Here is a 23,587-nt window from a genome sequence, read left to right on the forward strand (position 1 = left end):
GCAGCAGAGCCGGCAACTACACCAGGGAGTTTGGCCTTTATCGCGAGAACAGCAGAAAATTACTGAAGAGCTTGAGGCAGAGGGAAGGTGTATGAGATTTCCAGATTCAGTCAGTCAGTAAATATTTATTGAGGACCTACTATGTGCTGGGCACTGGGATAGGCACAGGGGATATAATAGGGAACAAAACAGACATGGTCCTTGTCTTAAAGGAGGTGACAGGTTAGGGAGACGTTAGACAACACCGGTCTTAAGGCATAATTACCACTGTGCAAGGTGCTGTGAAGGAGATGCTGTGTGGGGTGCTGTGAGAGGATAACGGGGTGTGCTGGGATTGCCTGTTTGCTCCCCGAGATCCACTCTCCATCCTGCTCTGTGCCCCAGGAAGCTGACTGGGAAGGATCCACAATGGCTCCCTTGTCCTGGGGGCCAGCAAGGGAGAAGAGAGAGAGGTTGGGGTATTTACTCCCCCTGTTTTGCTCCCTGTCTCAGGTTTCAGAGTGCCCTACTCTTCTGAGAACCCTACTGAGTGTGCTATTTGTTCCTGGCCAGGAACTTAATCCAAGGGGGATATAGTTTAAACTGGAGAGAGGGCATAGAAAAGGCCTCCCTGAGAAAGTCACTTTTAGGCTGAGATAAACAACTAGATCAGCAAAGATCAGCAACTAGGATGAGGCAGTAGGGGAGCATGTACAAAGGCCCTGCGGTGAGAAAAGGCTTGGCATTATTTGGGGAAAAAAAGTCTTTTGCAGCTGGGATGAGAAGAGATAAGGCAGGAATGACATGGGATGAGGTCAGAGAAGTAGGCAGGGGCTAGGTCACGCAGGGCCTTCCAAACCATAGAAAGGGATTAACACTGTCCAGCAAATGTATCCAGCTCTTTGCCTTCTGGATCCATGAGGGCTGCACTGCCTAGAGCCTTTTATGAATGGGTACAGTTGACTATTTGGGGTGTGAGTATGGGTATTTGAGGTATCTGTGGGTTTGGTAGACTATCTTGAGCCAATGACTCAGGAGCAGAAGTGACACACGTCACCGGAGCATTCAATTGGCAGTGTGAGACCCTCAGTATCTCACTTCTTTTCTACCACAACACCAGGCAATGTTCAAGATGGGGGCTATCCCATCAGCCTGGCCCTAGGGTGAGGGGATATAAGAGCCCTTAGCCAATCCATAATAGAGTTAAACCATGAGTGATAAAGAAACCTTTATTATTTTAAACCACTGAGTTGAGAAGAGGGGATATTTGTTACTGCAACATAATCTAACCTCTCCTGACTGATACAGTAAGGATCTAGGCATTTATTCCAAGTGTAATAGGGAGGCACTGGAGTGGAGAAATGGATTAATAGAGCTCGGAGATCAGGGTTACAGTGGTGGTGGAGACAGTGACCACAGTAACTTTAGAAAGGCAACCATGGGAGGTACAGTAGTGGGGGTGGGGGTGTGGAGGAGAAGGGTCTGTCAGATCTGGCCTAGGACATCATGGGCACTTCCCCACTTCTTCCCTTTGCTCCATGTTCTGGTTAAACCTTTAAGAGAAAGACCACACCTTCTCATCCAGTTCAGCCAACAGCATTTTCATTGATTTAATCAGGGCCTCATAGTCCTCCTTGGTTTGCAGCAGAAGACGCAGCTCCATGTAGTTTTTCTCATTCAGATCCAAGTTCCTGGAGGACTTGATGAGATTCAAAAGCAGAGTGATCTCATCCTGCTCCTCCTGCAGGGTCTTGATCTCCTTGCTGTTGGGAAAGCAGCGTGTGATTAACCCTGAGCCCAAGTTTACCCAGATCAGATGCTCCAGGCCCCTTGGCCATGAGAGGAAACTCAGAGAGGTGCTTTCTACCCCAGCAAGTGGAAGGGACTTGCCTAAGGTCTCCAATTCAGGTCTGGAACTCAAATGGCCTTCAACCCAGTTCACTTCCACTGCTCCACCCTTCTCTGAGGGTTTTTTTTTTTTTCCCCTCTCCTGGGAACAGTTTGCAGCTGTGCCTGTCAAAACCCATTACCTAGACATGGTGGGAGCCCCCAGGTTCTTTTTTGCCAGCAGCTCACTAGCATCTGTCTGATTTTGCAGACTCTCCAGACTTTACAGTCAATTATCTCCAGTAATGAGAGGCAAACCCATCAGGCACGATTTTTCGACTATGCAACACAGAGATGCAGTCACCTCCCACCCCCACCAGCTTCTCTACTCGGGTGCTAATGATTTATTAAGTTAGTTGCCATGAGACTCCTTTCTCTCCCTCTGTCTACTCTGGAGAAGAGATGGGGTGGGGGATGTGGGCAAATGGGAATTTCGAAAAGAGAAAAGAAGACTTGGATGACTGCACAGCAACTGATCAACGGGAAATGGTACAGAGGCTGAGTTCTTGGCACAGTCTGGGCGGCTGAGCACCCCCTGCTCAGTGCGGTTTGCAGACTAGCTGCCACAGCATCCTTTGGAAGCTTGGAGAAATGCAGAAGCTCGGGCTCCAACCCAGGACCTATTGAATCAGAATCTGCTTTGTAACAAGATCATCAAGTGACCTGTATGCACTTTAAAGTTTTGGAAGTGCCACTCTGGAATAGCAAAGAATGTTCTAGGGCAGGGGTCTACAAAGCTTTGTCTATAAAGGGCCAAAGAGTAAATATTTTTTAGGTTTTGTGGTCCAGAGGTTCTCTGTTACAACTACTCAGCAAAGCAACCATGGGAAACACATAAATGAATAGTTATGACTGTGCTCCAACAAAATTTTATTTACAAAAACAGGCAGCCAGCCAGACTTGGCCCCTGAGTCACCAATGGCTGACTGCTGCTCTAAGGCAGCTCTGTCTGATAGACTGTTTTACAGTGATAGTAATGTTCTCTAGCCGTGCTGTCTGAGCGTCCACCAGGCACGTGTGGTGTTGAGCACCTGAAATGTGGCTAGTGCAAATGGAGAAGTGAATTTCTAATTTTATTTATTTTAATTAATTGCAAATGTAAATGGCCACATGTTGCTAGGGACCACTGGTGTGCACACCCAGTTCCAGAGCATCTTCTCTCCTCAACCTGACCATTGGGACTTTTTTCCCCCTCTTAAGCCCCTCTTGGGAGAGGTCTTTGTTAAGGTGGAGAGAAAAGAGAGTGGGATAGTCCATCTGAGTTGGGCTTTCTAGGGGTGGAGGTGGAGTGGTAAAAGCAAAATGAAGGTTTGTCTGTCTTGTAGGCAGGGCTGGGACTGCAGTGAGGGGAATGAGACGCCTCAAAAGTTAAGGAAGTCTTCACTCTCAGGTGGTATAGGTGCAGGATCAGTGCTGGGAAAAAGCACCTCCTTAACTATTGTGCCCTAAGCACCTCGCTCACCCCACCCCTCTTACTTACAGGTGTTTATCTCCACTCTTCCACTCCCCTCCCCTTCAGTTCCACCACAGTGAAACCAGACCAAATGGATCGAGGTATGGTAAAGTGGGGTGCAGAAGGGTAAGAAAGACTCAAGGAAAACTGCCAGAGACACACCAGGAAGGAGGCATTTCCTGATGCCCACCAAGGGTAGACTGTGAATCAGGGTTGCTGGGCACAGATGTGCAGGTTGTGGACTGCACAACCCAAAGGAGCACCTTCTGCTTGAAAACTGATCACTGATTTGTTGATTTATTACACTTTTCTGGAAGGTACTTTGTCTTGTTCTGACAAAATCCCTAAGTAATGACAATGTTTCCAACAGATGGCAGTAAAGGGTCTTGAGAAAGGATGCCTTTCTCACATGAAGATCCCATAGGGACTAGCAGTGGCTCTGAGTGAGTCAAATCCATGGAGAATCTAAAGAACCCCTTTTCCTTATCCTTTGAACTTCACGCATCATCTAACAGTAAAATTCTTTCTAATAACAGGCAGTTGCTGCTTGTATAAACATTATGGATGTGGTTAAGGAATCATATACCCTTGGCCAGAATCTAAGAATGCCTGTTTAATGTTTATTCAGCCCCAGGGAACACCTTTCTGTTGCCCAAAGAAACTATACACATCATAATTTCTAGGGCAACCTAATTTCAAATATTCAATCTTGCAGATCCCATAAGGACGCACAAGCAGGAAATGTCTTTTGGGGTGTTCGTGGCTTGGTGATTTCCCCTTCTCTGGGAACTCCCCGCCGTCACTGCTAGAACCTGTGGGAAGAGTACCCAGAGCTATTTTTTGTTATATGGCCCACCCCCTCGCAGCAGCTAATTGGACTAGACGTAGACACTGGACCCAAGCTAAACCAATCAGATTCTCCCTCTCCTGGCAATTTTGGGATTGGAATTGGTTAAGGACATTCTCTCTGTGTGGCCCTTGGTAGCTCAAGAATTGAAGGCAGCCACCTCCCACCAGCCAGGGCTGAGATTTAGAGAAGGAGGGGCAAAACCCATGTGATGAAAAAAACAGGAACCAGAAATGGCTTCTCGTTTGGGTCCTTCCCTGAGACATGGGTGCCCTGTTCCCTCTGGAGTCCCTGAGACACCCTGGATTCTGAGAATAAGCCTCTTTTCCCCGCTGAAGCTATCCCAAGTGGGTCCCAGCCCCAGAGGCCACGTGAGAAGGCAAGCCCCGTAAACCCAAACCTGACATTTCCTCCAAGTTCACAAGTACAAAACTCTGGCCAACACTTACTGCTGGTTCATGATCTCCTGCTGAGAGCGGAAGTTAAAGGACTTCCGACTGTCCACCATCTTCCGGAACTGCTGCCTCAGCTTCTGAAGCTCCACCTCCGCCAGCTGCTCTTTGGTCTTCTCCGAAGGTTCCTGGGAATTTTCGGAGTCTTTTCTCCTGTGCTTCTTCTAGGTGAGATGGGGTGGGTATTAAGCACAAGTTAGGTGACTAGAAAAACTCACATTTCAGCTCAAGGGTGGAGGGCAGGACGGGGTACTAGGGGCAGGGATGAAGTTGGAAGACCACCCTTGGGTGACGATGTTAACTGCTTATGTGTTACATGGAAAACCCACCCTGGGTTGCCAGGGTGGAGAGGAAGCTGGGCCTCATTATTGCATACTGAAGAGGCAGCCTTGCTGTGTGACCTTGGATGAATCACTTAACATCTCTGAGTCTACAGTCTCTCGTCTATATAATGGATGCACACAGATTGTTGTCAGGATGAGATGAGCTAATACGTACAACGGATTGCATAATGCCTGACCCCACAGGAAGCCCTCCGTACACAGGAGCTCTTATTACCTACCATCGGCATCTTGAAGGGATTATGCTTTCCCTCTGCTCAGACACTGTACCCAGGGAGGGCAAAGCCAGCAAGTGTTCCTCTCTCTCTTTCTCTGTGATGCCCTGTCCACAGCTGTGAAAGGAAGAGAACTTGTGAGCCACCCCTGCTGGCGGTGCAGGACCCAGCAGCACCCTCTCCCTTCCCCACCCCCCAGAGACCTTCCTCCTCCCACAGCTTGGCACATGAGGAGGACATGGCAGATGGCTGCCCGGGTGTGAGAAGAGGGGTTTTTTTTTCAGCGATGTTTGCCTGAAACCTGTTCCTCTCACGATTTATTATTAGGAGTTGGCAGATGGTTCTGGCGAGTGTCAGTTACCCTCTTGCTCCCTGTGTTCCCAAAGAAGAGGGGCAAAATGGCGTCAGGGCAGTGTATCCCCATGAGGTTACAGCGAAATTCGCCCTCCTGCAGCTGTGGGGGCACCCCCACACACACCTTTTTAAAGCAGGATCCAGTGATACTGAGAGGCACTGGGTATTCGGAGGAGGAACCAATGTTAACCCTGAGCCCTACAGGCCTGTAAGATCCACTGCACCCCGACTCCCAGACCCCTAAAACAGAAACCTCCAGCTTGGCCATGTGCTGAGGGGTCCTACAGTGCAGGGGTTTCAAGCGTGGCTGAGTCAGTCACCAGTTCTCAGCAAAAATCCCTCCTTGGCCACTTGTGAATTTTGGGCAAGTCATTTCCGTTCTCTCAGCCCTGCTTCCTTCATGTGGAAAATAGGAGAAATTCTGGAAGCCACCTCACGTGTTGTTCAGCTTATAAGGCACTAAGCCTGGCACAAGGTTAAGTGCTCAGTCAACAGTGGCTGTTATGATACGGTAGGATATGGGTCTTTTCACATGGTGAAGGTCCACTGTAAAAAATATTTATGTGGGCTTCTGGGGCACCCAGCACTCCTCTATCCCATGGTAACAATACGTGGAATTTCCCATGGGAAGCCACCCCCCCCCCGACTCCTGGTCATGTTTTGCCCACCTGGGGTGGCCCCAACCCCACCAGCTTCAGGACTGATACCATGGACGGGCCAGAGTGCAAGATCCTTGGACAGTCTACATAATCCCAGCCTCCTGGCCTGAGTGATCCGTTCAGGAATGGGCACATGACCCCAGCTAGTCCAAGCAGAGTGAGCAGTGGGATTTAAGCTTGCACACTCAGGAAGAGAGAAACTCCGTTCCCTGTTGCACTTTAACCTAAGTGAATGAGGTCAAGAGTGGCTGGCAGCCGTCTTGCCTCTGCAGGGAGCCTGAGAATAAAGCTGTCATGGAGGAGAAAAGACAAAATGGAGAGAGATAGAAACTTGGGGGACATCATCTGAACCCCCTGGATAGAGCCAAGCCTGAAGATACCTCTGGGTCATGTCCAATTACATGAATCAACATATTCTCTTAAAGCAATCCGAGATGAGTTCTCGTGCCTGAAGTACCTAGATCTATTTAGCACACAAACTAATCCCCTACTGTGTGCTAAACTGAATTCAGTGATAAGTCACCTTCAAGGTGCTAGGAACCCTGCCCAGGGTAAAAGAGTGGGAAGAGCTGCAAAAGGAGATGATTTTCAATTTGGGTTTTGAAGGATTAATAGGAGTTTACCACGCAGAGAAGAAAAGTGGGGAAGGAATTTGTAGTGAGAGGACGGCCTGGGAAAAGGTTGGGAGGCAAGCGAATAAAAGGAGTGTTCAGAGACTGATGTGTGGTCTAGTGTAGGTGGCAGCAGCCACTGGAAGTAACTGGCAAAAAATTTTGGAAAAGCTGGGATAATCCTTAAAAGCAGGGCTGAAAGGAGATCAGCCTATAAGAGATGAGTTAATTGCCTCCCATCAGCCACTTCTCCTATGAAGAGTTGTTGCTAAGGTAGCTGACTGGCCAAGGGTTACACATCCCAGCTCCTCCTGAATCCAGGCAGGGCCATGAATTCTCACCAATGGGGTGCGAGCAGAAAAGTGAGTCACTTCCAGACCATGACTTTTTAAGAAGCGGATGTACATTTCCATCTTCTCTTCCCCCATGTGACATTTGTGGGAGGCAGAGCCATAAATGGGCAGAGACACAAGGCAGGTCCCCTAAATCACCTTGTGGAAGAAGTCACCTGCCAACAATGAATATCCTTATTCAACCGTTAGAGAAAAGAGAAATTGTTGTGTTAAGCCAATGAAATGTGGGGATATCTTTGTTACAGCTGCTAGCATGACTCTAAGAACACTCTAACTTCCTCCTTCCTAACAGGACTCTGACTTTATCCCTCCTCAATGTGCCCAGTCTGAGAAGATGAATTATGATTGGTTCCCACTAATCATAGTAACCCCATTTCCCTTTGTCAATGATTGGTCAAAAGATGAGCATGTGACCCAGATTTGGCCAATGAGATGTAAGAAGTCTATTCCTAGTCCTTTGTGACAAAAAAGAACTTGTCCATTTTCCCCTCTCTTTTGCTTTTAGACATTATTGTGAAGGCACGATGGGTGGTGCTGGAGCAACCATCCTGTGACTGCAAGGAGAAATATCAGTGTCACACTAAGGAGAACAAAGACAAAATATGGGGGGAAATTGAAGTCCTTACTGACACTGTTTGCCACTGCCCCATTCTTGGAACTGCCCACCTCTAGGCTCATTCAGTGAAATAGGGTCACTGTTGTTTAAGGCACCCTTTTCAAAGACTTTGTTCCTTGCAGCCTAGGGCATTCCTGTCTTACCTGATCTTGAAAATGATTCTCAAGCTGCTAGGTGATAGGACAGTAGTGGCTCAGAAAGTAAGAACCCTTGGCATTTCCCTGATATGTTCTAGAGGGTTTGGGAACTAACTGAATTTTGGTAAATCATATTTGAAGGAAAATACCTAATGTTGAAAAATTCCCACAGGCAGGGAACTTGGGGTAAAGACAATGGTTCCATAGCTTGATTTTTTCTGGAAAAGCCTTCAAGGTAGGGGTAGGTGTTATAACAGGATTTATTAGACTGATAAGGTTTGGGCAAAGGATACTCACTTTGGGGCCTCTCTCAACTCTAGAATTTTGTGCAGCTCTAATTTCGTATGATCCAGGAGCTTTTCTATGTTCAAGGGCTCTTTTGATCCTAAGTGGATCCGTAATACACCTTTTTAGAAGCATGATTAAAGTATACTTGACATTCACTGACAATGTGATTTTATTTCTCTTATCCTCAGTCCCCTCATCTGTAGAATGCGGATACTCACCCCTACCCTCAGCATAAAATAACATATATAAAGCTCTGGCACATAACAGATGTTTGATGAATGTAGCTTGTCTGTGAACCAGCTTTTCAAGTATCAGTTTATCTTGCCCTTGAGTTAGTTGGCTGTGCTGATTTTCCCCAGGAGCTGGAAGCTCCATCAACTCCCACCCATTCCCTGATAGACACACACACACACACACACACACACATGCAGAACCAGGCTCCGCTGGGACACTGGCTTTTCTCCAGTTCCAGATACCAACTCGGGCCTTTCCCTTTCTGTGCCCTCTGGGCTGGGCCCACTCTGTCCCCTGGGAACAGATCCATCCCCATTCTCACAGCTGGGCCTTCAAAGAGCCCTGCAGGAGTCCTGGTCCCTGGCACACAACCCTCTCATTCTGGGTTCTCAAACTTGAGGCCCACAGGGCAAATTCAACCTGCCTTCAGCTCTGTTTAGCAGGCAGTGTTTTAAAGTGTGAATATGGGTCATGCACTCAAACTCTCCTGGCTGCAGGCCCCATTCCTCCTCATGGCCTAGCTCCTCCTCCCCCCAGTTCCCACATTTCCTGTAACAGCCTGGAGCCAGCAGGAATTTGAGTATGCAGTTCTTGGGAGAAGTCTCAAAACTGCCAGCTTGTCTATGCATTGGAAAGTGCTGAAAAGTCCAGGGGTCCAGGCCAGGAAGCATCGGGAAAGTGTCTCTCGCTCCCTGTGCTTCAGTCTACCCACTACAGTCTGTAGTCCTGGGCACATGACAAGCTCTTAACACATACTATCTGACTGAGTGCAGTCTCCTCCCGGGCTATTATCTTTACCGTCTAATATGTAATTAGCTGGGGTGGAGGAGGCCAGCTCCTTCTCTGCTGCTGAATTTTAACATCTCGCTTTAAAAGAAAAGCCTGGCCCCTGAAGAGCTCTGCAGGATCCCTGGGACAGGTCACTGTAAGTGCCAGGTCTGAGAGAGGAGGAACCTGTGGGAAAACAAGAAAACAAAAAAACAACGAAGCCAGGGCTTCCTAACCTGATGGAATGTTAAACGTATGCCTGGAGCACTAACCAAGCAAGAGTGCAGAAACACATACACATTTTTATAAATTGGGGTCGTTTATGGGGTAAATGGAAGTTTGTTGGAGTTATTTTACGCGCTGTAATTTATTTATGTTTAATTGAAGGGGGCTAGGATATTTTCCAGCTTTAGGGTCCGCTAAACGTCCTAAGGGGCCAGGGGCAACCACCACGTCTTTGCATTTCCCAGCAGGGGGCGCTGTGGATCAGCAGGCGCGGCTGCACTGGCGGCGAAACTTACCAGGGGCGGCCTGCAGGGCCGCTCCCACCGCGTGTCCGACGGCGGCCGCGGCTGCGCGTCTGACGGCGCCGGCAGGACTGCTTGCTGCGCCGCGCCAACCCCCAGCCCCACGTCAGGGCGTTCTCGGACCCCTGGAACGGGCGCCTTTGTGACTCGCACAGATGGGGCATTCTCCCCTGGAAGGTGCTGGGAGGGTGCAGGACTCTTTAGTGAGGACTCGAGCAGCTGAGGGGTGTTGGGGGTGACACACCCCTCAGCGACACCCCTCCTACGCGACACCCCTGCCAGACTAGCCAAACCCTCACGCCGCTAACTTCTTAACTCAATCAACGCTCTCCTTCCCTGACTCGGCCATTCACACCGCCATTCAGTCGCCATCCTGTCTCCTCTCTCATTCACTGGCATCTCCTCCCCACTGTCTTCTTACTCCCCCTCTCACACTCACGCGTACTTACAGCAACTGCTGGGCACACACTTTACACGCACTGACTAAGGAACCCAATTCCTCCTGCTCTGCAAAAAAGAGAAATAACTTGAGACAGCTACCCACCAGTGCAGGGGAATTTGTCCATCAATTTTCTTTAGGAGCACCCACCCCCACCCTCTGTGAGCATGACATGGGGCACCCCTCTCTGACCCAGGTCACCTGTCACTCCTGGCGTGAGCATTTTTCACCGACCTTACCAAGTTTGATCATTTAAAGATAAAACATTTTTTATATATATATACAAAGGGCACTGAAACACAAGCTGACCATTTCCCCTGCGGCTAAACTCAAGAAGCAGCCACACTGCTGAAGGGAAATGACTAGGAGTACTGGTTTTCCAGGGTAATTTTGATGCCCGTGATTTTCACCTTACCTCCATCCCCTTGAGTGAATTGTGCCTCAGCCTTACTAAGATCTCCATTCTCTCATCCCTAAACTCTTGGGACAAGATATGTTTTAGAACTTACTGTATTTTTTGGTTTCAGAAAGCTAATATGGTGCACAAGGAAGCATGTTGCCCCTGCTGGCAACCATGAGGGAAGTTAGTGTGATGGTATATTTTACATGTGGGATTTGGGCAACATGTCAAAACCAAACACATTTCTGCAAAGAAACATGATTATTAATGAAAAGTAGAATAAATAAAGATCATTAGCAGCCTCATGTCAAGCCTTGATGATTCACAAAAAGTGTTTTGGGACAAGTGTTACCATCCTTATTTTACAGATGAGGAAACAGGCTTGGAGAAACAGTGACTTTTGCAGTAAGTGGGGGAGCCAGGATTTGAACCCATGGCTGTCTGTCTCTAGAGACCCATGTTTTACCGCAGTCCTGAGTAAAACCACAGCTCCAAACCTGAGAAGTTCTTCTGGAAGTTGATATGTACCAACTCTCTGATATTTAAAAGGCTGTTGTAGCCCTCAGCTCCATATATAGCCCAGTGACTCATACATTTCAAGTGTCAACCACTGAAAAATGATTAAGTTCAATTAGGTTCAGGACTTGTTAAAAATAGGCTTTCGTCAGAAGAATTTACTCTCTCTGCCTTTATGGGCACAGATCTCAGCAGCCCCCATGCAGGGAAGTGCAAGGCTTTCTAAATTAGAACATGCCAGAATCAATTCTGCTAAAGAGATCTTCAGCTTCATCAGCAAGGCTTGGAGCAGAGTGAGATGCCAGCTTGCCAAAACGATGAGCCAGTGGTGAGAAATGTTGGCAACAGCAGAGTCTACAGAATGGAGGAGGAAATTAGACTCGGGCTGCAGAGGGGCTGGGCAAAGGCATTTGGCCACAGACCAAGAAGCTGATTGTCCCAGTGTCTTCTTGACAATAAGGATCAGAAAGCCATCCAAAAAAACTCAAAATGATTTTTTTTTTTTTTTGCTCTCCAGCATCTGTTCCCCCTTCCCTCTTCCTAGCAGATCCCAACTTGTTCAGGTAACCATCCCTCTGCCATCCAGCCTAGCTCGCCAGAAGAAACTGATTTTCACACACATCTCCAAGACAGACCTCAGTTACCCTCAGCCCATCACAGTCTTCCCATCCTCCTTGCCAATGACTGGATCCAGAACCTAATTTTAAGCCAATCTGTGCGTAGCATTCTCATGGAGACTGCAACTGGTCCAGAAACAGGCACATAAACTGACAGTGGCCTAATCAGACAGAAAGGAAGGATTTAAAGTCCAGGGTTGGAGGGGAGATGCTTTTTTCTAGCTCCATGGATGGCAACAAGGAAGTATGTCACCTTGTTGTTGCTGGCAGCCCTCCTGTAACCATAAGGGAAGGCAGTGTGAGATCAAAGCCAACACATTATGGAAGGAAGAGCCTACAGAGAATTGTAGAACAGTATAGATGGAACTCTGATCATACCATACCTGAAATCCTCCATGGGGCTGCACTTCTTATTAAAGGAATTAATACATTTTCTTATTGTTTAAGCCAATCTGGATTGCAATTTCTATGACTTGCCACCAAGAGCATGCTAAATTATATGACTATCATGCTTGTTGCAAGTAAGCTGGAGGCAGATCCCCATGAGGAACAAGAACCAAGAACCAGAAAACTGTCAGAAATTAAGGCAGCTCCTCTCTCTGGAATCACCTGGTCTCTCAACCTGGCCTCTTATTTTTAAAGACAAATTTCTCTTCCCCTCAGCTTGCTTCTTATGAATTCCCATTTTGAAGCCCAGAAAGTAATCGATGTCTTCTTAACCTCAGCTTCCTAGGAAAGAGAATCCAATTTGGCCAGTCTAGGTTTGATGTCCACTGTTGGGCCAGCGGGCCATTATCAGGTGGCACAATAGCACCTCCACAGGGACTTTGAACATAATTCTCAAAAAAAAAAAAAAAAAGGGTGGGGCACAGTCATATAATGGAAAGAACACTGGACAAGGTGTTAGGATATCCAGGTTCCAGTCCTGGCTCTGCCTCTGATTTGCTGTGTGCTCTTAGGAAAGTCAGTTGACTTCTCTGAGCCTTAATTTCTTCAGGCTGCCAGGGCCAAATTGTGAGCTTTAAAGCTTGAAAGGATTGTAAAATATTTCATCCCACCTCTGGCATTGAAAATAAAAACAGTACTAATCCATAAGATAAGGGCCGGGCAGTCTGACAGGATTTTGCCATGATGCTTTTTTAAATGAAATAACAAATCATTTTGGAAAAACAATACTTTGGGGTGTCCCTACTTTACTGGTGCCCTCGGTACTGTCTTCTTTTGTCTGGGTAACTCGGTAGAGGCTACCTGCTCCAGCCCTGTTCCATCTCTTTCAGCCCTGATCTCTGTGTTGGTAGCACGTGGTGTTACCCAACCCTCCCTTCTGCAATGGCTGATTGGATGAGATTAGAACTCCTCACCCAGGTTAGACTAATCAGAGCTTCTTTCCCAGGCAACAGAATTTGGACACAAAATTCCCTGGGAAACAAAAGACTGTTAGGTGTTGGGTGCCAGAGCCAAGAAATTGTGTTAAGTCAGGGCTGGGCAGCCATTTTTCACCAAGTATATGGACTGCTCAAAGCCCTTCCCTCACGCCTTCCTTACTAATAAAATCCTGGGTTGTGTTCCAGAATTGAGTGGAGAACACTGAACCTCACAGAAACTGAGCCCAATCCGAGGTCTTAGGGTGGCCAATGAGATGAGAGGGGAAGTCCTCTGGGGGATTCAAGGACAGAGATGCTGGCTGAATGGTCAATGCACAGAGTCCCTGGTGTAAGCTGAAGTGCCTGGGCCCGGGGAGCCAGGGGATCTGAGTTCTAGTTCCTGTTGCACAGACGCAAACCCACCCAAGAATCCGTGGACTGCCTAAATGCCTGCAATGATCTTGGTATCTGCCTAAACCAGTGTCTGTCGTTTGCAATCAAAAACTGTCCTATACAAAAGAGCGAGCATTGCTGGTATTCAGAGTTTCGGATTCCTCCCTGATAGGATCCAGAAGTGCCCTTCTCCTGGCCTCCCTTCCCCTGAAGCCAGAGTCACCGATTAGAATCTCAGTGGCAGACTTCTGAGATAAGGAGTGACAAGGAATCTGTACATCCTTCAGAAAGGAATGCAGCCTCACACAGCAAGAGCTATAAATATGTTTATCCGCCTCAACCCAGGAAACCTAAATCTGGAGATTCAGCCTAAGAAAACAAGTCAATAGCAAAAAAAAAAAAAAAAAAAAAAAAAAGTCCATAGACACAGAGATGCCCACTGTAACATTACCTCTACAGGAGAATGAACCTGTGCTACTGGGAGTCAGAATCCAGGTTCTCTGGTGGAGGGGAGGGAGCAAAATTGGAGCAGGGAATCAGGGGGCTTCCAGGGTGCTGAGGAAGCTCCGTTTCTTGATCTAGTTACATGGATGAGCTCACTTGTGAAAATTCATCAAGCTGTGCACTGCTGACACATACACTGTACATATGTATACTGCACTGCAATAAAACAGTTCTCTACAAAGAAGAATAAGAGAAGGATTTTTAAAGTAAATTGTGGCAGATCTATGAATGGAACATTTTGGAGTACTGAAAAACAGTTATAAAAGAAAACCACATCTTTTGGGCATATGCATATTATTACTCATTCTCCAGCCTCCCCTGTGTCTCCAGAAGTGGACAGTATGGCCCACATCACCCCTTGCCCTCTGGCTTCTGACTGGGTGTAGCCAATGAGAGGGACCAGCAGGAGACAGAAGGCAGGGGGAGAGGGAGGTGGGGCAATTCTTTCAAACTCTCCTGGCTTCGGCTTCCCGGCTCTGGCGGTGGCTGCGCACGTCCCCGGCCCCAGGCTCTGTCTGGACGCCTCTCCCCAGCTCCTGCCCTCGCGGGGCTTCAGGCACACCAGCTCCTTCCTCAGCCTCTTCTTGCCTTTACTGTGGTAATGGCTTCCCTCAGTGCTAATCTCTCTGCGTCACAGCCTCCCTTCTCTGATCCCCTGACCCTGCCCACACTCTGACAGCAGTCCCTTCTTTACAGTCCCGTGAGCCATCTGAACCGGATTCTGCTGTCTTCTGGGGCCCTGACTGTCGCAGCCCCTCCCCCACCTTCCCCTGTGACAATCAAGTGACCTTCCCAGATTCAGTGCTGCAGAGTCCGTGCCCTCTGGAAGGGATGGGAACCAGCCTGGGAGTGAAGCCAGCATTCATTTCAATTTGGCACCAGGAGCGGTGCCAAATGCTTCCATCTTTTTGAACAAGTGAATGGGGCCTCCCTCCCCCACAACGTCCCCACAAGCGCTGTCTCCCTCTCCCTGGCAGGGTCCCAACAGGCAAAGAACAGGTAGAGCGAGCTGAGCTGGGAGAGAGCTGAGAGGGAAGAGAAGACTCCTCCTGAGGTGTATGCACTTGCTGGGCCACTCTGGGCTGCTCTGAGGAACAACGGTCTCCTCTTCACGGGGAAACTGAGGCTGCAAGTGGCAGACGTTGCCATTTGCCTCCCCAATATCTACTCTCTCCTCCCCTCCTTTTCTTCCTTTTATTGGGGGTAACAGCTCCCCGTGAACTGGAGCTGGCCTTGTGACTTGCTTTGACCCACAGAATGCTGCAGAAGTGACGCTGTACCAGTTCCAGGGGTAGGACTGAAGAAGGCCTGGCAGCCTCCACTTTGGCCCTGGAAGTCAGCCACGGTGAAAGTCATTTGACTTCTCAGAGACCACCATGCTGTGAGGAAGCCCAGGCTGGCCATGTGAAGAGGCCACAAGGAAGGGCACCAAGGCCCTAAATGTGGGAATGACGCTTTCTTGGACCTTCCAGCCCAGCCCAGCTGCCAGCTGAAGGCAGTTCAGTGGATTGGTCCCAGCCAACGTCATGTGGGACAGAAAAGCCATCCAGCAGTACTCATGTCAACCACAGAAGCGTAAGAAACAATACCTTGTTTTAAGCCACTAAGTTTTGGCAGGCTTGGTAACACAGAAATAGATAACTGAAGTACCTTTCCTCTTGCTGGGATGCTGTCGTGCGGGCCTTTGATGCCGGGAGCTGAGTCAGCTTCCTGGGACTACGTGGAAAGACATCACCAACATGCTGAGCAGAAAAAAAGGCAAAAGACAGAAAAAGTCTGGGTCTTGGATGATACTGTTGAGTTGACAAACTGAAGCTGGAAGTTTCCTCCTCAAGACTTCTTGTTAGGTCAAGACTGAACAGAACATCTTATTTCTTAAGTCTCTATTAATCAGTTCTTTTGTTACTGGCTGCTGAACTCACTCTAACTGATACAATAGATTGGTTGCAAATATCCAGCAATATGGTACTTGCAGGGCACTGTGGTAAGCATGTCTTTTTATTCTGATGCGTTGTTTGACATCTTGGAGCCCTGCTGACATTGGGAGGACTGCCTCTCCCAAGGTCAGCTAATTCCTAGAGAGAGCAGACAGCTCATCTGGGAGTGAAACTTTTACCTGCAAACCAACCAATCCAAAGTCCACACCCCCAACCACCTCCTTTATCAAGCTCTTAGCTCCAGGCTGATGTCCCTCTGCCCTAATCACCCCAGGGCAAGGTACCAGACAACTGGGGAAGGAACTCACACCCCCAGAGCCTGGTGGAATTAATCAAATGAGCTAATTCTAAACCTCAGACTGCTTACCCTGCCTTGCCCGTTCCTTCCTGCAGAAACCATAGTACAGCCTCCTGCCCACCTCTCCCCCCACCCCCGCCTCCTAGCTGACCCTGGTGCATCCCCATATGTGCCCCTCCCCACAGTGAAATAATAGAAGTGTATATTGGTCTCCAGTCCCCCCCACCCACCCCAGTTCCTAGCACAGAGTTCCTAAAACCCTTGGAATTTCCTAAGTGATAAGAGCACTGGGAGCATCTTCTGTCCTAACGTTTGATCTTCAATCCCAGTTCCTGACAGAGAGTTCCTAAATCCTTTGGAATTTCCTGGATGATAGGACTCTTTTGCTCTAATGAGGTGACTCATGGTAGGCTCTTGGATGGGGTCTGGTCACCAGAAAAACCCTAAGCCATGATCAGAAGCTTGGAATTTTCAGCCTCACCTCCCATTCTCCGGAGGGAGTGGGGCTGAAGATGGCCTTAACGATCAGTCATGCCTCTGTGAGGAAGCCTCCATAAAAATCCCCCAAAGTATGGGTTCTGAAGAGCTTCCTGGTTGAATACATGGAGGTGAGGGAGGGTGACCCACTCAGAGAGGGCGCGGAGTGCTGTGCCCCTCCCCTCACACCTTGCTCTCTGCGTCTCCTCCATCTGGATGTTCCTGAGTCAGATCCTTTATTATATAATAAACTGGTAAATGTAAGTCAGTGTTTCTCTGAGTTCTGTGAGCTGTTCTAGCAAATAATCGAATCCAAGGGGGAGGCAGCCATGGGAATCTCTGATTTATAGCCAAGTTGGAGAGAAGCTGTAGGTAACCTGGGGACCTATGACTCAGCGATTGGCATCTGAAGCGGGGGTGGGGGGGGGAGCAGTCTCATGGGACTGAATGCTTAACCTGTGGTATGTGGGGCTGATTCCAGGAAGAGAGAATCAGAATTAAGTTACATTGTAGGACACCCAGCTGGCATCAGAGAGGATTGCTTGGTATGGGAAAACCCCCACACGACTGGTGATATTGTGACAGTGTGAGAGTAAAGGAGGAACACAGGAGAAGTGAGTCTTCCCTGAACACTCCTGTCTGTGGTGCCACCTGTTTCTGGGGATCTGAGAGTAGAAACGTCTCGCTTCATGGCAGTCAGTTCCGGGTCTGTGTGTCTCACCACATCTGGCTGAAACAAGTCCCAGGTACCCTTGAAACAGTCACCTAGTCTGGTGCCTGGTGCCTGGTGCCTGGGGTGCCTGAGGGCATCAGCCAACCAGTCATCACTAATATTGTGCAGAAGACACAAAAGACACAGCTCAGACCTCTAAGGGCTTATATTCTAACTGGGGGATCCCCATATCTGCTGGGACAAGACTCAAGTGGCTACTGTCCCAAGCACAGACCAGGGTCCCCTGAATGTTGAGTCGGGGCAGAGCCCTGGGAGAGCTCAGGCTCCCAGGCTCCCAAATCCTGGGCACCACCTCCCTTCCTTGGACCGTTCTGAGCCAGACTAGGGCTGAGCAAGGGGCAGTTTGAGGCTGCTGGAAGGTGAAAAGAGTTGGACTGGCCAGACTGGAGTGGGCTCCCGAGGGCAGATCCTCGGAGAGTTTTCTGGACTGCTGAGCCCCAGATCTGGGCTGCCCTTCAGAGAAGCTGCAACCTTGAGTGGGAGGCGGGGTTTGTCAGTTAAAGGGGCTGAGCCTGTTTAAATACCTGCTTTTCCTTGTCTCCCCTCCCTCAGGTTTCTGGAATGGGAGCAAGAAGGGACACCCCACAGATTATAGAGGTGAAGAATTTGGGCTTCAGTCTGACACACTCGGGTGCAAATCTCAGCTTCACCTCTCACAGCTCTGTACCCTGAGGCAAGTCACGTCCCCTTTCTGAGCCTCAGTTTCTCTTCTGAGAAACAGGGGTAATAACTACCTACCTCGTGGACTATCTGCAAATCAGCGCGTAGACTAGCACATGTAAATGTGTAATAACTTTCTGGTTATTATTTAGGAAAATCTAATTAGGGACCTGATTAGGATTGACTGTCAGGAGGGAGAGCTGAGTTTCATTTCTGCGTCTTTCCAAGGACTCACTAGAAGATAGTACTATTGGTCATAAATATTCACTGCTCATCCCATGTTGAACTCAGATGTGGTCACATGACTACCGTGGCCAATGAAATGTGGACAGAAGAGATGTATCATTTCTGGGCAGAAGCTTTAAGAGCTAGTCTGTGGTCCACCAGGCTCTCTCCCCTGTGCCACAATGCCTGGCAATTTCCAGGTAGGCTGCTCCCTCCCTTGGGTCTCAGAATGAGCTCAGCTCCATTGTGGACATGGAGTGTATGGGTCAGGTTGGCTGACATGAAAACAGAAACCACAGCAGTCATTTTAACAGAACTAGAATGGATGTTGGAGGGCTGAAAAGCGAAGGAGAGAAACGAGACAACTCAGAGACGCTCAGGAAGCAGCAACTGTCCCCAGGGCCGGTGGACAAAGGATGAAGGTTGGAGTGTCAGAACCCAGATCCTTGGAGAAGAAGGGCCTTGGAGCTGGGACTCCAACCTCTGAGTGGGGAGTGCTCAGCACTTGTGGGGACACAAGGAGGCTGGTTCCAGGGGTGTGTGTAAAAAGCCCAGAGACTGGCACCAGTGTCTACTGCCAGGATGCAGAAGTGTTGCTTGGGTGACCTTCACCTGAACAGAAAACAAAAGGAAGGAAGAATTAAGACCTTTCTCTTTCCTCCAGCCTGCCCCCTATTGGCAGAGGCTAACAGGAGCAGCTGACAAAGGAGGCATGTGGCTGGCAGGGTCCCAGCCCCAGCATCACAGAGCAGAGTACAGAAGGGTAGCTTTGGAGCTGGGAGACAGCAGCTTATTAACTAGCACATGGAGTGAGAGTAAGAAATAAACATTTGTTTTAAGCTGTTGAGGTACTGGGACTATTTGTTACTTAGCATAGCCTAGTCCATCCTGACTATCCTGCAGCTTAGCCCCAAGCCTGAATCCTAAGTCCCTTCCAAATACAATGTGGGTCTTTCCTTCTTACTTCTTTACCTCCTTACCTGTCTTGTATCAAATGTCTTCCCTTTCTAAGAGGTTCTAGAAGCCTCTAAACCCCTAAACATTAATCCCCTTAGAGAGGCAGAACTCCTAGTCCTTGGCAAAAGGAAGAAAGAGAGGTGAAGAAACTTGTTCAAGGTCACACAGTGCATTACCTGTACAACTCAGATTTGACCTCAGGATTCCTTATTCCCAAACCTGGTTGGTTGCCTTGGGGAAATTGCTGTTAAAAACAATAACAATAATAACAGATACCCAGACCCCAAGCCAGGAGATTCAGGAAGTCTGAGGATGTCTGTTTAACAACAGTGATAATGTGAAAACATCTATCGAGCACTTTCTTCACACCAGGCACGGTTTTAAGTACCTTACGTACATGACTTCATTTAATCCTCATAACAAACCTATGAAGTCTGTGTTATTCTTTGCCCATTCTACAGATGAAGAAACAGAGGCACTTCTCTACAACAAATGGGAAATTCAAGGTTGGGGAGTATCCGATTCTTTCAGGAATTGCAAATTATTTGGCCCACAGTGGCCAACAGTTAAAAATTAGGAACATTCATGCAAAAGGAAATAGAGTACAGTGCTTAAGAGCAGAATGCTGGAGCCAGACTGACCAGGTTTGAAACCAGGGTGATCAACAGTCCTCGTCCTCCCAGACTGAAGAGTTTCCTGGGGCATGAGACTTCCAGTGCTAAAACTAGAACGCTTGGTCACCCTATATTCCAGTTCTACTACTCACTAGTGTGTAACTCTAGGGCAAGTCATGTGACCCTCATACCTCAGTTTCCTCATCTGTAAAATGGGATAATAAGCCTCTACCTCACAACATTTACTCAGTACTTAAGGTGTTTCTAAATTGCCTAAGTGTTTGCTATTAATATGGTTATTGTTGGGGAGGGTACAGCGCAGTGGTAGAGTGTGTGCTTAGCATGCATGAGGTCCTGGGTTCAATCCCAAGTATCTCTATTTTTAAAAAAAAAAGAAGAAAATATGATTATTAAAACTTGGATTTCCAAATTTACTTCCTTTGAAAGATTGGAAGACCTGACAATGAAGGACTTATATTCTTATTTATGTAGCAAACATTTATATATAGTGCTTTTTACTACATACCAGGAACTGTTTTAGGCATTTGCAAACATTTATTCATTCAGAACATCTCTATAAAGTGGGTTTTATTATTGTCCAGTTTTACAGATGAGGAAACTGAGGCACGGGGAGAGGAAGTGACTTGCTCAACATTACACAACAAGTAAGAGGCAGAGCTAGGATCCAAATCCAGCCTGTCTGGCTCTATTCAGCAACCATCAACTGGCACTGGATCTTAACTGGCCCCTTGGGAAGGGCATGAACTCCCTGAATTTTCTTTCTCCTTGATTTTTATCTCCATTACTCCCAGACCCCTTTGAGCTCCATGTTTTCTGTCCCCCACATCCCAGGGGGTCTCAACCGCAATGGTAGCTTTTCTAAATGATTCCAGGGAATGAGTCTGAGGTCACTAAGACCAGCTTTCATTTTCTGGGTCCCAGGCTTTCTCGAAAATCGTCCTCTCCTCCAAGAGATTTAGATTAATCCCCTAATCCAGTGGCTCAGGATCAGGCGGACAGTCAGGTCACCTGCTTCAGCCTAGCCAGACTGGATTACCGCCGTGACCCCAAAATTCACTCATGCACACCTGCTCCTGAGACGTTTGCTGATTAATAACAGCAGGGACTTTGTGGATGGCATGTCTTTCACCTTCTGGGAGCCTCTCTGGCTTGAACATGGAGGCTGTCTGATGTCGAGCTGTACATAAATATGCATCTCTGCACCCTTGGTCCCCATCCCCTCAGCTACCCACCCTGAATCTGCATCATCTGAGAGTTTCACCAGACTCCACAGAATTTAATGTCCCAGAAAATAAAAGCTGATAGAGTCAATGGTCATCCAATTAAAGAATTTGAGAGCTGCCAGAATGTTCGGAAATCATCCGGGTCAGGGTCATGTAATGAATGTCTGTCGAGTTTTCCTGCCCTCTTGTGCTAAGAGCATCCCAGTTTCCCCTTTGACGTTTATCCCTTGACCTTTCCCAGTCTGTGAGGTTTGCAGGGGGTACCCCCATGCTGCCTGGATGTAGGTGGCCTGGCCAATGGGAGCTGTATTCCTCTCCCTATAGCCTGGCTCTGTCTCAAGGCTACAGCTTTCTCCAGGTTCCAAAGCAGCCTTTCCCCTCACTCCTTCAGGCCCAGAGCTCCCTGCTCCTGCCAGTCCTAGGAGCGTCATCACCCGCTGCTTGTTCCCTTTTCCCAGCCCACAGCTGTGTTACAAGCCCTTCACTAATGCTCATCAGTTACCCCCACGTCCCCTGTGGGACCCTATTCAATTGACATCCCTGCAGATGGATTCACCAGCAGCCCTTTTGAGAGCTGAGCACCCCTCTAAACCCCTCAAATCTGTTTCCTCAGCCGCCTTCACCTCTTTGCCCCAGGCCCAAGGACTCACCTGCTTCCCTCTCATTGAAAATCCTACTGCCACGCTCTTTCTTTTAGGGTCACCCTCCTCACACTTAGTTTCAGAGTGGGTTTCAATCTCCCCGCAACCCTCACCCTTACGGCTCTGGGTAACTTTCACCATGAACGAGGCACTGTGCTCCGGATTTTCACACGCATGAAAATGAACTCATTTGCTACCTATCCCTGCAGAAAAATCCACATAGGGAAGTTACACAGCTTAAGCACTCTCCCAAAGTTCAAACCGTTTTTCCAGGCTTGGCAAATCGGTGGAAGGCAGGAGGTCATGGTGGTTACAGGCTTGGACTGTGGAGTCAGACAGACCTGAGCTCAAACCCTACCTCTGCCGTGTGCTAGCTGTGTGACTTGGGCAAATGACTCAACCTCTCTGGGCCTTGTTTCTTCATCCAGGCACACGGGACGTCACACACCGCCAGGAGGTAACCATTCACGCCGGCGCCCCTGGGGGCGCCATTTTCACAGGCTACGGAGTGGACGCCACCCCCGGCTTCCGGCAAGGACAACGCGGCCTCCAAGGGCTGCTGAGTCTGCGTTCACTGCGGCAGCGGCAAGCAGTCGGCAGTCAACCCAATAACCCTCCTCCGTTTCACAGGTCAGGGAACGGAGGTTCCGAGAGGTTGAATGGTCTGTCCCGAGTCACGCATTAAACGAGTGACTGAGTCAGGATTTGACTTCAGAGCGTCTTTTCTCCCAGAGCCCGCGCGCTCCGCATCCGCCGGCGCGTCTCGCCGGAGACCTCCCGCCGCGAGAGCCGCTACCCCGCGCGCCTCCGCAGCCACAGTCCGCCCCGTCTCCCTCGGGCACCCCTGCCGCCTCCAGGGAGCTTTCCCTGCGGTGCCAATGGTTGCCTCCCCTCTCTCCTTCCCTCACCGCGGCGTAGCTCCATGCAGACGCTCGCTTTGTTCTTAGTCGTCCCCGTCTGGCCACCTCAAAGGCCATTCCAAACGCCAGCTCGGGCGTCTCCAACTCCAGGCGCGGCAAACACTTGGTTCTTCGCGGGGAATCCTCTGGCAGACATTCCTAATCAATCCCGGCACACTTTCCCACAGACCGGGCTGCCGCAGTCCAGGCAGGCAGCCATTACTAATTGATTCAAGCCATCTGTCAAGAAAGAAAAAACAAACCGCATTTGCTATTCCTTCCAGAGATTATAATCTCCTTGAGAGCAGAAGTAGCGTTTTAATCTGCTCTGCTCACTTCCTGTCCCAAAATAGCAATAGGTTTTCATGTATTAAGAACTCAGGAAAGTTTTGTGGTTAAAAAATTCGGCTTTCTTTTCTACTAGTATGTGACTTTGGATGAGCCCTTCATCTAACATCAAACGGAAATGGAAGCTCAGAAAAACGAAGGGACTTGCCCAAGGTCACAGAGCTGGTAAGAAAGGCAACACACAATTATGTCAAACAGAGACAACAACATCTTCGCTATATGCTATTAGAGACGTGGATCTACATGAAATTCTTAGCACACTGCTTGGCACCTGATATGAACTCAATAACGCCAGACTTCTTTTGTACCAAAGGGACTGGCTCTGTTCCCTGGCCCCAGCCTTACATAAAACTGTTCTCTGGGGCTCTCTGGCCAGAATCCTTCCTTGACAGGAGAACATAGAAGGCCCCAGAAACCCTTGGCTTAATCAACTTGTGAGAATGCACCCTCTGGAATACTGGGACAGAGTAATTGAGTACTTTCTGGAACCCTAGGCTGGATTCAGGAGCATGAGTTCATACTTCTGCCCAGTTTGCTCAGCAGAGAAGCCAAAATAAAAATACTGATCCCAAAATGTCCCTCTGTCTTCCCGGCTCCCTC

At 48.6% G+C, this 23,587-nt stretch overlaps 1 protein-coding gene across 4 annotated transcripts in view; it reads right to left on the reverse strand.

Moving 5' to 3' along the window:
- Positions 1-22,904, reverse strand: part of CCDC63 (coiled-coil domain containing 63) — a 47,717-nt gene extending 24,813 nt beyond the window's left edge. The window contains exons 1-5 of one of the 4 annotated variants that reach the window (XM_064481230.1): positions 21,750-22,904; positions 15,605-15,696; positions 5,181-5,291; positions 4,616-4,782; positions 1,553-1,742 (exon numbers count right to left, since the gene is read on the reverse strand). In XM_064481230.1, the coding sequence (XP_064337300.1) occupies positions 1,553-1,742; positions 4,616-4,782; positions 5,181-5,189 (366 nt within the window). In that variant the 5' untranslated portion in view covers positions 5,190-5,291; positions 15,605-15,696; positions 21,750-22,904. The remainder of the gene's footprint in view (positions 1-1,552; positions 1,743-4,615; positions 4,783-5,180; positions 5,292-15,604; positions 15,697-21,749) is intronic. The other 3 variants (XM_031442701.2, XM_031442704.2, XM_064481229.1) reach the window with 3 other exon arrangements.
- Between the last annotated feature and the right edge of the window lie 683 nt (positions 22,905-23,587).

The sequence above is a fragment of the Camelus dromedarius genome, chromosome 31, assembly GCF_036321535.1.
Source record: "Camelus dromedarius isolate mCamDro1 chromosome 31, mCamDro1.pat, whole genome shotgun sequence".
Lineage (NCBI taxonomy): Eukaryota > Metazoa > Chordata > Mammalia > Artiodactyla > Camelidae > Camelus > Camelus dromedarius.